Raw genomic sequence first — 13,237 nt, 5'->3', positions numbered from 1 at the left:
ATTTGAGAGTTTATGAATTCAAAACAAGATCAATCGTTCAGTTTTGTAACTTTGAACTTTGTAAGTTCAAAACCACTAATAGTAGAGGTCAAAGGTGTGTAGAAGCTGCAGACCTACTGTAAATCAGCTTTTCATTGAAATTTCATTTAGCAGGTAAACAGCTTTGTATTATCGCTACTAAACATCTTGGGAGACAAGGAGTTTAACTTGAAAGCATAGCCAACCGGAAGAGTGGCTTATGGCTTTACTTAGACCGGCTTGACACCTATCCACCTTCTCCTACCTCCTCAGGCCTCCTCCCCTTCTGTGAACTGACCACCTACAACTAGTTTGACAGCTCGGTCTTTTCCTGTGCTCACGCGCAGAGCAGCAGCTACAGTCAGCTGGGCTCCCGCTTCTCTCTTTGTGCTCTCAGTTTTATTAGGATGTGTGCCTCTTGCGTCTCCTGCTGGTTATGAGGAATTTCACGCGCCCGTAGCTTTGGCCACTTTTTTCCCTCTTGGACCTTTTTTGTTTGGTGTTGGTGTTGTTTTTTTTTTTTTTCTTTTCGTTGACGAAGGGGACGTCAGTCAAACATGTCGAAGAGCGCGGAGGAGGTGAACAAGCTGACAGAAAGTACATACAAGGTGGGTACAAATGTGAACACAACAGGTGTGACCGAGACATGAGGAAAGGCACCACGCTACTGGAACAGCTCAACCCTCTGGGCTTCTTTCTACTTCTTAGTGTCAAACAGTGACTACTTTTACAGGTGTCTTTAATTATTCACGTTATGTGAGAGGATCAAACTAGATGAATATTAAACTGTTGACAGACGGGAAAGACACAACCTTGAATCACTTCTTCTTTTTTTTGATTGGTAATTTAGCAAAATACATAGGCTAATAATGTATAAGTGTAACTGTAAATAAGTTATTTCAGGATTTAAATAGGATCTTCTTGGGGATCCCTGGGCTGAGGTATAGGCTGTAGGTGACACCAACAATTTGTTCACACAGTAGAAAACAGTTGAGTGTAGTTTACTACAGCTGGAGGCTTTTACAAAAGGCAGTTACTGTTAAGTATGTTTGGATCATTGCTTCTGAAGAAAGCCCCACCCTAGGAGTGTCATTTCCTCATTAGGGTGCTGCCCTGTTTGATCAGCATCATTTCAACTGAAACCTGGCATCTGTGCCATCCAGAAATTAGATTTACCAAAGATAAGTGGGTGCTTTTAAAGTCAAATGTTATATTTGTTTGCATTGTGGGATGCTGGGTAAAGTGTCCTTAAAAGCCATTTTAATAAATAGCCTGTTGCTTCATACTGAATACTTGCTGTGTTTTTTTTCATTGGAATTAAATAAAAAAGAATTTGCCAATGGGAAAAAAACATGATTAATCAGATGCAATACACTCTCATAGTCACTATATCCCACCAACAGTTGTAACTTATCACACTCTGCAAGCTGCACTCCACAGGTGGCACAGTAAAGGTGCCTGTGTCTGAAGAGGAAGGGAGAAAAAAGAAGACTTAACGCTGTTTCTCAGAACCGTTTAGCTCTGTTGAATGGCTTTTACCTGCTGGGCTCCTCTCGGGACAGCCCTGTGCCTCTTTGGTGTGATGAAATGCAGGAAAAAGACTCCAGGTTTAATAATTTAGCTGGCTGTTTGTGCTGTGTGGTAAGATTATACATCCAGCTCCTCAGCAGCCATCGCCTCTGGCTTGCAGCTATAATCAACTCTAGCCCAGGCTCTCAGAAGTCTGTATGTTTACACAAGTAGTTTGTATTTGTTTCCAAAACATTTTTTTATATATATATAATTTGGATGATTTCACCTTTCACAAGTTTGGAAATTGGATCCATTCTTATATATAATGTTATCAGAGTGACAGTGTTTGTTGATTATGTCACTTAATGACTAAGGCGATCATTCCAAGACTGATCAAACACTGTTAGCCATGTGTGTCTTAAGGGGTTTTATCATTTCCTGCGTTCTTGGCTTGGGTGTGAACCTAAGCTGCTGTATGACCTTATCACCACTTAGTTACCGCTAGGATAGAGTTGGAAGGAAAAACTGCTCAGTCATTAAGGTAATTGCAGAGATTAGCACTCAGTCTGAGTGCTAATCTCATGATTATGAATGATAGTTTCACTGTGTGATATCGATCAAAGAATGTTAAGAATGGAGACCGTACACCTACTGGTTTCTGAACTCAGGCTGCTTGTATGGTGACTTTGTGCCTTTAAGTCACAGATCTTAGTTTCTGTTAATGAATAGTCATTGTTGCTTTGTATTTCATTCGCCCCCACCATATTCACATCTGCTGTCTCTCAGTCAGGTAGAAAGTCACCCACCTTTAAACCTTGACTGAAACTCCAACAAACAGTCTGTCTCCTTTTGTCTCCATCCACCTAGAATGTGATGGATCAGTTCAACCCAGGACTGAGGAACCTTGTCAACCTGGGAAAGAACTATGAGAAATCCGTGGCTGGTGAGCATTTTACCACATTAATAAACATTCACGGTAACTTGTATGCAAGATAAAGAGCTAATTTGCTTGTAGGAGGGTGGTTGGAAGAGTAAATGTTTCTACCACTGAGCTGATCTTACAGAAAAGGGATTTTAAATGTTTGCTTCTTATGATTAGTTTTATTTAAATAAACCTGAATTGTTTTTTCTTTTGGAGGCCAAGCCAGATTTCACCTACTGTACTTGGGGTGTTGTTCAGTGCTCTCTATTCTGACAAACATTAATGATTGTTTTATCATTTTCCCAGCAATGACCCTGGCGGGAAAGCTGTATTTTGATGCTGTGTCTAAGATTGGGGAGAATGCTGCAGTCTCTCCAGTCTCCAGAGAATTAGGTAAGTTTCTCATCTGGCTGCTAGAATAAACTAGGGGAGATCTGCAGATTGCTTTCCTGAAATTGTTGTTTACCTTATTTGGGTCTGAGAAGAAAGTGTTTTCATTTCCTGGGGTGCTTCTTTTGATCATGTTCGCAACTTAGCAATATTAGTTGAATACTACATAGTATGAATCAGAAACAAGTGTATTGCGAAGTAGTTGTTCACATACTATACAAAGAATTTGACTTGGCAATGTGGTACAAATTGGTTAAAAAAATTATAGAATGGAAAAATAGGAAATACTACCAAAGAATAATAATCCATGTGCTTTTTTTTTAAATAATAAACCTATGCTATGTTACAAAACAGGCTGACTGAGGTAGTGCAAATGCGCAATATGTGAAACAAGTTGCACTAATGAATGTAACACATCATGTGAGTGCGTGTAATGACCAGGGTGAGGTGGAATGAAATTCTGTTAGTGGGGGGGTTCCTGGGCCTTGTTTATGAGGACAGCAGCCGTCAGAAAGAAACTGTTCATATAATGAGTTGTTACTAATTATCTGAGCACTGTTCTAAAGCTCACATTAACGATATTAGTGTATTTTTATTAAGTAGTGCTGCACAATCATTGGAAATGGAAGACTGACATATGGCACATTTATTTAAGCAAAAGATAAAGGAGGTGAACAGTAATAAGCACAAAATAAAGCATGGTAACATAAATAGTCCCAGTCACTGGTCTAAAGCTCATCCAGCCCAGTTTCATAAGACAGGTAGTTTTCATAAAAGCTCAGATGGTAAAAACAGTGACCACCTTTATTCTTAACCTTGGACTGACAAACAGTGGACTGTAAAGCCTTAAAACTCATTTACTGAAATACAAATTTTTGAGGAAAGAGGGTAAACGAGCAAGTTAAAAATGTGTAGTGTCTAGTCTTGTTTTTATGGAGTTATGCAAGCCAGGGAGCGCAGTACCTTGAACATACTGTGTGTGCATTGAGCCTAGAAATACAGCGTACCAAAGAGCTGATTTGATTCTCCGTTTGTTTTGGGCCAACTCCCCAGGCCTCCCAGAAGCTTGTCTGCAGTCCACAGCTGTCTGGCATCCAGTTCATTGTCCCTAGTAGCACACTTTGATTTAACCACTGTATGTCTCTCAGCTCCCCTGCTGATAAGTAGCAAAACTGCTAATTAAATTCAGCAGCACAATGGGACGTGCCACCCGGTGCTGTAGTGCCGTCAGTCTCCTGGCACACTTTAAGCGATACTCCACGCCAAAAGATGAAACATACGCCCTGTGTCGACTTGTTATTAACCGTTTCTGTTGCTTCTTAATGAAGAATTAACTTGGGTCAGCTTGAATTTGTGTTAACTACAGTGGATTCCAATGGGGACATGTTTTTACTGTTGGAAATAGTGTGATTATAAGTCCACATCTCAGCTTTCCACACCTCCATCTGCTCAGCATGTTGGAAACAGTTGTTTTGTTGCAAAGACTTGAGTGTTTGCAGCATGTATGTTGTATAGACAATTGAGAAGTGAATTATGCTGCAGGGAAACTGCAGAGGTGAAAGTTTCAGTGGGTTTTTGGGAGTTCATGCTGAAAATATCTCCAAGTTTTTAACAGTCAGCTGATAGTCATTAGAAAATCAAAATATTTTGGGTTGTTTATCACATTAATACATGAGGTTTTATACAGGTTGTGGATGTGACTGTGTCCGGGTTGTCATCTTCCCACATTGTAGGCAGACATTGCTTCTTATAGTGTAGAAGATGTAAACAAAATCATTTGACAGAAACACCCTGGGTTGACATGACTAGGCTGCATAATGTGTTGGTACACAAGTTTCTGAAAGCCCCACTGGCGTGTCACAACATACTATAATGCCTTCTGGATTAGGGGTGACAAAGGACAATGAAGGACTTTCGAAAAAATACCACCGATATTTAAAGGAGGCAGATTAGTTTAAACTGATATTCACTTGGATTTTAATGTCCACATGCATCCAAAAGTAGCTGCTGCTTTAAGAGGAACATAATCAGAGCGGCCTCATGTCGTCTTGTGGCGAGTTCAGATTGGAATGTTCTTCCTGTAATAGGAAGAAAAGATGAAATTAGGGGAGGGCACAGATAAACATGATTGGTATCAGTGTCCATCAAAGTAATTAAAAAAAAAGTCCTTTTAATTTTATCAAGGCTGAGTCACACTCACCCCTGACCTGTGGATTCACTCCTGTACCGCTAATCTCGGTATGAGAGAGACAGGCAGAGACGTCATGGTCTCATAACAGTTCACTTTGGTCTGAGTTATTATGGGGGATTATGTAGAGCAGGGGGTGATTTACATACACACCTCACACAGTCATCTAATCTAACAAACTGTGCCTGTAAACCTAAATGCATTGTAACTGCGTTGTGTGATGCACATTCCTGTAACCCATCAGGATATCCACCTTGACATTAGCTGTTAGACCATAACAAAGTCTCTGTATCTTGCTTTTGAGCCGGCTTGTGGACATGCCGAGTCTTCCTCATCAGAAACCTAAGCTCCAGTGACGTGTAGCCAACCAGAAACCAGATACTCTTGAGAGACTTTGGAGGACGGGTGCACCTTGTCCTCCTACCTTGTTTCTTTAGTTCCCCCTCCTCTCCCTCCTTCTCGTCTGCCAGAGTTCAAATGTCAACAGTTCTTTCATTCATGCACTAGGTTATCTGACTTGTTTTGTTCTCTGGTCAAACAAGGAGCAAGAAATAAGATCGTAAAGGACTAGGAAGTACAGTAGAGGGACGACATGCTGTTTTGAGTCTGATGCTGAAACTAAAACACCTTTAGAGAACGCTGACATGGAGCCCACATTTTTTGCCAAAAGTCGGTCATGAACAGTCTGTGAGACAACATCGGCGTGCAGCATTTTGTTGTCTGCAGGGAATTTAATCTCATCCAGTTTTGTCCTTTTACAGCAGAAAGAGCTTTATAGAGGTGCATCGTCCTTTGATGGTCCTGGCCTGTTCAAATAGCATCAGGCCCACTTTACATAATCCAAGCATGTTTGCATGGGTCTGTCACGTGGCTCTCGCCAACGCCAGGATTATTTTGCCCACAGTAAAAACTGTGGAAGAACTGTGGGCCAGTTTGCATGCTATCAGAAAAATGTTCAAAGGAGGAAGGTTTTTCCTTCTATTTTTTTTTTTTTTTTTTTTTACAAACTTTCAGTTCTCTAACTCTTGACTACATTATCTTTATTTTCCTTTTAGTTATTCTTCTTCATCTCTGCTCCACGAGCGCCACAGAGCATCTGTCATGTGGAACTTGATAATGTTTCTCAGTGTTGCATTTGTTGAAATCAGGCAATCATTCTTCACAGAGTGCATTTATAATAGGAAGGCTGAGTCTTTTCATTTCCACAGACAAGTATGACTCATCCATCTGTGCATCATGGATTATGAAAGAAAAAGAGAGAGAACAATACTTTTTTTTTTTCCTCGTAGGATGACGTAGCAGACTGTGACATTTGTTTGATGATTGATTTACACCTCACCAGAGACAAAGAAGAGATATAACTAATAGTTATATTAGTTATATCTAATATATGATGCTGTTCAAAGACCAAACAGTGTCATGAAAGCAGAACGACTGTACCCTAAGGAAATTTGGCTCTTATTATAGGTGTTTTTTGGGTTTCACATTAACTGGTGCCTTGTCTTGTTATTCGTTATAATGCTGTTTGCATAATGCCTGACATACAAGCACAAAGGGATGCTGTGGACACTTTACTCCCCACTCAGTTTGGCTGAATTACTAGATATTGCCTTTTGTGTTTGAGTAACAGATATCACCTCTGTAGTAGTTAATGTAAAACTGTGCCAAGTGGTGACTGCAGCTCCTTTTACATCTTGGGTAAACAGGGCTTTAGGCAACCTTTCTGTATTGTGTGGGTTGATCTGTTTGGTTTTGTTAGCGAATGGCGGTGGATTGCTTCTGGTGATATCCACATCATGGCACACTACTGCCCTCACGCCTTGATCCATCGAGCACACCTGTTGCCCGGCAACATTTTGCACCGACTCTGACAACAGTCGATAAGTGAGTGTGAGCTCCTGGGGAAAAAAAGACTGCAATTAGTAACTTGACACATTTGCATTGATTTTATTATTCAGATATAATAATGACTAAATTCTTTTGTGCCCTGCATATGAACCGGTCTGTCAGGTGTTTGACTCAGTACCACACCTGTGGATGTTACACTGTAAGATAAGGGGACCTTAAGGTCATTCAGTCCTGGGCAGTTAGTCATATTAGTCCCTGGTTTACTTTTGTCTCAGTGACCTTTGGCATAGTGTGGTGGACATGCTCTGCTCTTCTTATCTATCATGTGCTTCTACCCTTTTGGTCACCTTCTCATTTTCTCTCTGTGGTTTTTGTCTCTGTCTGTGTCCAGCCTTTATTCACACCCTTCATTCCTTTTTTATCAGTGCTTGCTTAACCTTTTTCTGGCTCACTATACACCTCATTAACACACTTTCTCTTTATCCCAGCCTTTGCTCCCCCATCTTCCCTGTTCCTCCCGTTCTGTCAAAGGGCAGAGTTACTGGGATAATTTGTTGGCCTTTAACTGCCAAAGCTGTTTGACTTGTGCTGAGTGAAAAAGCCTTGCCATAAGGAAAGGTGTGGAAAGACAGATTTGGGAAGGGCAGTTTTTAAATACAGATGAATGTACAGGTCACAGAAAGCCTTTCTTTGAGGTTTGTGTAGACAGCTTCTTTTCACATGAGTGCAGTTGTTGCATTGTTGGTCTACTGAATTTATAACCCTTAACAAATATGTTGTTTACATTCCCTGGCAACACATCCTTTCTGTGAGGGTCCAGGTTTTCCATTTATAACAGACAAATTAGCTTGGAAGTAGAACCACTGCATCTGTCCAGTGGAAAATTTGTTTTAAAAATGCATCAAAGTTACAATGCTTTTAACACCTCTGTCTACAGCTGCCCTTTTTGTTTACTGCATAAGGAAAATAAATTCACTTGGGAAAAGCTTGGTGCAGGAGAAGTCAACATGCAGTCTCAAGTTTCCACTCTGATTTACATCCTGCTCTTGTACAGCATTTAAGATGTCATGACTCGGTGGTAAAGTAGTTGTTCGCTCTGTCATGTATTCTGCATCTCTGCTGCAGTGCAAGCTGACATTTTCTATATTGTTAATTGCTGTAGGAATAGCAACGTATTGTAGTGTGTCCCTCAAGACAATTTTCCAGATTATTTGTGTTTTATAAGATTGAAAATGGAATAAACGTGTTTGAACAGCTTGAGCTTGGGGCCACATTTCAGCTGCTGTTTCTCCATCACCTTTCTGTTTTGCTTCCTGTAATATAGTGACCCCTCTGTCTGTGCTAAGACAAGGTATTGGAATTGTTGAGACACACACACACACACACACACACACACACACACACACATACACGTTGTTTGTCCATGTTTACTAGTCATCTAAGAGGTGTTAAAAATTGTATTTGTCAAAGGACCAGACTAGCATACACACACATGCAGAAGCCATTTCAATGTGTGAACGGCACTATCCAGGCAACATGTTAGATAGAAACACAAGTCAGCTTGAAGGTCATCTGCTCGTAGTATTCCATAAAACCGCTACACATGGGTTTACTACTAAATTAGTACTCTTGGAAAGCTCTTTGACTACTACAAATAAAACAGTATAGTGTTGTATATTGTTATCCATGTATTTTCACAGTGAGTCATATTCATGAAACTTTCTGGTGCTACAATAGGTGGTTTGTTTCTGTACCATAGTTTATTTTGTGTGTTTGTATTCATGAGAAGCACTTCTGTAAGATTCCCAAAGTCCTGTCAACTCAAGCATGCTTTTGACTTTTCTCTGCCCTGTACTGTAAAATCAGGTCAATAGGAAATTTAATTACAATTCCTTGCCTAATGTTTGTGCTATATAATCCTACTTGGATTGCTTTTGTGAGCAGCATGCAAAGACAGAAAGTTATAATTTGTGGTCGCCTGCCATCTGAGCTCTTTGTGATTTGCTGAGCAGCAGGTGGTCCAGTTCTTCTGGTCCAGACGCATGTATTAATTTTTTCTTCTTTCATCTCAGTGAAAGTCCTTTTTTAGCATAATCTGTAGCCAGTGACCTTTGTTGGATTTTGACGATGCATATGACGTGAGTCATTTCACCGCGATACATTCTTTCATATACAGTTCGTGCTCTGTGTGTTTGTGTATTATGTTGTATAATATGGTGTGTAAATGCACAGTACACCGTTGGTGCTACACTGCCAGTATCTTTAGATAATATAACCTGTTTTGTTCAGCAAAGACGGGAGGAAAAAGCAAACGAGGTCAAACGGGGATTACTGCTGGCCTGTGTTTCGTGGTCAGACATTAACCTGTACATTGTTCCTCTTCCTCCCTCCTCTTGTTCTCTCTGTCTGGCAGGTGCAGTGCTGATGGAAATCTCAGAGGTCCACAGGAAAGTTTATTTTGAGCTGGAAGAACATGTGAGTGTTTGATATGTTGATGCACTTGTGTACACGTTTGTCAAATTCATGTGAAAACCTAGCTGTTCTGTGACTGCGTTGCCCCACCCAAATCCACTTTGTCCAACACTCTCACTCTCTGAATGTGTTGACAAATTCCAGTTCACCCGATTTTGTGGCACGTGCAGTCAGCCGCTAGCTTTTTGTCTCCTCTTCCCACCTTTTGATAAAAAGACGCTGCCTCTCCTTTCTCTCCCCCACCCACATCAACTGCATCATGCAAAATACAAAGGCTGGGTGATGAAGGAAAACAGGTTTGGTTTGTAGGAGCTGGAAACGGGGGGCAAGCGTCAACATGCCCAGGAAAACACCAGCTGGAGCTGTTAAAATCTGATGCATTATGAAAGTACAGCCTACCTTAGGCTGCTAATGTAGCACTACAAATAATTATCTTCATTATTAATTCATCTCTTATTTCACATTCATTTTTAAGTTTTTTTTTTTATAAATTGTTTCAGTACCACATTATAATAATTGTCATTTTTACACTGTTGGAAATTTTAGTAGCTCATAACATGGTATCCATTTTTTTTATTCTAAAAATGTTGCATGGGTTTAGTGCTTGAGAAAATAATTCCTGAGTTTGAGAAGAACCTGTTGTAGCTGAACAGAAAAGTTACAATGTCTCCTCTGAGACATTGTTGCTAACAGCTTCAGTGGGTGGGTTGACTAGTTAATGGACTCCAGCTGGTGAGTCACAGCATCGGTTCAGGTCAGAGAAAATGATGGAAGAAAACCTTGGGCAGACTTTAACAAGGGTGTGCGCTGAGTGAGCAGCAAGTTCTCCATGATCATCGGGGTTTTTCAGTCCACTGAGCTACCCATGTGGGTGTTGACGCTCCATCGCTACAAAGTTGCGGTGATGAGAGCGCTTTGACACCCTCACCCTAATAAGAGAAAGGGAGAAAGAGAGAGCAGCCTGTGGGCATTCCCACGTTTTGTTTCTGACTCATTCATATGCACAACCTTGGACTTGGTTCTCACCCCCACACGCAAGCACCAATACACTCTAAATGGTCACTTTCCATTTCTCTCTTTACAATATTTCCCCTGATTACTGCTGACAAACTGTAGCTCTCCATCCTCCCATTAGGTTTCTAATCACCACTGTGTCTTCTTCCCCTCTGCTCTCTCTTGTCCCTCCTCCTCCTCACCTGAAGTTTAAGAGGTTCCACAGGGAGATAATAACCGAGCTGGAGAAAAAGACTGAAATGGATGTCAAATACATGACAGTGAGTAGTGTGTTTTGTTCTGTGGCAGCAGCACTCCATCCATCTTCCTCATGAAAACACACCTCCATATAAAGATACACTTTGTTAGTGTTTTATTTCAGACATTGCAGTTTCATTTACACTGTAAGCATAGTCTAATCTACTGCAGCAATTCATTGTGTCCTAATGGGAGGTACTGCTGCAGTACAACATGTATAAACAAACATTTTACCCTATACATTATAGTGGCTTATATTACTTTTTATTTTAAAAAATTACTTAACCACTGAAATTGCTAATCAGTATTGAGCGAGTCAAAAAGTTAAAAGTGCAAATTCACTTTTGATTTCTCCTAATTGGCATATTTCCTGTGTTCCAGCATTCACATATATCTTTCCTCTGCTCCAGGCCACATTTAAGAGGTACCAGACAGAGCACAAGATGAAGCAGGACAGTCTGGAGAGGTCCCAGTCAGACCTGAAGAAACTGAGGAGAAAGAGCCAAGGCAAGAACGCCAACAAGTACGAGAGCAAGGAGAGCGAGGTGAGGTGGATGTTAAACATCTATATACATGTGACATGCACATGAATGCTCTTCCTTTGACACAGGTGTGTTCATATGTGCACAGGCATCATTCCCCTGAGTCCTTCATTCAAAACGTGGACACCCGAGACACACTATGTAGCAGAAGTCTGGTACAGTGTGTGAAGTGTCTGGTCTATGCAGTCACACAGGAGAAGATCTGTTGTTGCTGAATAAACCCACATGCACTTTCTTGCACTATCTTGCTCCACCTGCATGCACACTGATAAGAAAGTTGAAACCTGACTATAAACTACTTTCCACTCCATGCAATCATCTGCACAGACTGTGCACACAAGTGCTGCATCCTGTCCACACTTAATGGCTGCCAGTCATCTGATTATGAACATACTGTTTGCATGGAAAACTGTAGAACAGATGCTACAGCGGTCAGTTGCATTCACAGCAACACTCGTGTCAAACTCATAGATGTGGAAGTATTTATCCATTTGAACCTCGGAGGTGTGTTTGTTTAATATAGAACTTTATCAGCCTAACCTTGATATCCCTGTTTAGGTTTATAGTGTGCTTGGTTGGCAGTGCATGTCAGATCCCTAGAAAAGGACTACACTGTAATACTGTATGTTCTGAACTTACTGGATGTTTGTAGCACCATAGCTCGATAGCCAAATGTACACAGGCCTTGAGGTGCTAGAAACCTTTGGACGAATTTTTGTATTTCCTCCTAATTCTGGCCATCGGTCTGTTATCATATCATGCATGTTCCATACTGGTTTAACCTAAGTGTTCACAGTCAATCACTATGGAATATTAAGTGTTTATACCCAGGTTACATTCTTACAAGGTGCTACCACACCCGAAAATTGCAAATGAGTTTGCAACCCTGAGAGCACAGCAGCCTCAGGTGTTATCTAACTGTATTCTGTCAGCACAGTCTACCCCACCCCAGCCTGCTGGAGGCAATGGCCCCACTGATCACACATTTACAAGTGACAGAGAAGTAAAGGGAGACGCCCAGTGAGTGCACTACCATCACTGCCTTAAGTTTACTGCAGCTTTAACCTTCAGTATAGACTCTGGGTTATCATACCCCAGACCACTTTGCATAATAGTCACAACATCTGTGGTGTTTATGTAACTTGCTGAGCAGGGTCCTTGAGAGTAAGAATGCTATGAACTAGAGCTGAAGCAGTTAGTCATTTGACCAGTTAATTATCTGATTGACAGAAAAATAAACTATTTTGATAATCTTTTTTATTTTAGTTATTTGTAAAGCAGCAACTGTGAAACCAAGCCAAACATTCTCCAGTTTCAGTTTTATCATAATAGACCAAATATCTTTAGCTGGTGGATATTTTTTCACAATATTGTCAATTTTTTCATTATTGATGATTAATCATTGAATCTAAATGGTAACCAGAAAATTACTTGATAATAAAAAAAAGCTAGTTAGCTAAATGTTAGCTTTTTAGCATAAACTCACTTATTTATAAATGTGTTTGAGGAACTGAAATGATCTTTTACAAACCAGCTGTTAGTATAATTATTATAGTTATTTCTTGTCTTTCTCTATTTTATTGTTTCTCCTTTACACTCCTAACACTTTTCCATTATCTTCATCCCTCCTTCCTTTGTTTCCTCTTTGCTTCTCACCACTCTCCTTCCCACCAAGCCATTACTCAGTGTTCACTCACCTGATTTAAGGGCAGGTATTTGGATTTAGACACCCGATAGACACAGAGAATGGTCAGCAGACAGACAGACAGACAGACAGGGTGATAGGAGCTTACAGCAGGAGATGATTCACCACACAGGGAAGCCTGGAAATGATCCATGAGAAAGTATAGAAATAGTAAATAGTCTAAAGTGGGAGAGCTGTGGGAGCTGTCAAACAACTCATTAAAAGACTCCAGAAATGGGTTTTACACTCTGTAAACAAGACTAACAACGACTGAGATATGTATCGAGGCTCTTATGTGTCAAACGGGGAAAATTGTGAATTATTGGGTAAGCTTATGTTGTTCATAGCAAAAGGCTTGCTGCAGTGTTGACAGACGTAGAGTGATTAAGAAGGCGTGTGTGCATTTGTGT

At 40.6% G+C, this 13,237-nt stretch overlaps 1 protein-coding gene across 1 annotated transcript in view; it reads left to right on the top strand.

Annotated features, from left to right (window-relative positions):
• The first annotated feature begins 314 nt into the window (after positions 1–314).
• Positions 315–13,237, top strand: part of baiap2l1b (BAR/IMD domain containing adaptor protein 2 like 1b) — a 26,826-nt gene continuing 13,903 nt past the window's right edge. The window contains exons 1-6 of the mRNA XM_020616396.1: positions 315–626; positions 2,398–2,473; positions 2,759–2,845; positions 9,292–9,353; positions 10,553–10,624; positions 11,012–11,146. Coding sequence (XP_020472052.1) covers positions 576–626; positions 2,398–2,473; positions 2,759–2,845; positions 9,292–9,353; positions 10,553–10,624; positions 11,012–11,146 — 483 coding nt within the window. The 5' untranslated portion in view covers positions 315–575. The remainder of the gene's footprint in view (positions 627–2,397; positions 2,474–2,758; positions 2,846–9,291; positions 9,354–10,552; positions 10,625–11,011; positions 11,147–13,237) is intronic.

The sequence above is a fragment of the Monopterus albus genome, unplaced genomic scaffold (genome assembly GCF_001952655.1).
Source record: "Monopterus albus unplaced genomic scaffold, M_albus_1.0 scaffold174.1, whole genome shotgun sequence".
Taxonomy (NCBI): domain Eukaryota; kingdom Metazoa; phylum Chordata; class Actinopteri; order Synbranchiformes; family Synbranchidae; genus Monopterus; species Monopterus albus.
Note: the sequence above shows the minus strand (reverse complement) of the source record. Positions and strands in the feature narration are given on the sequence as shown.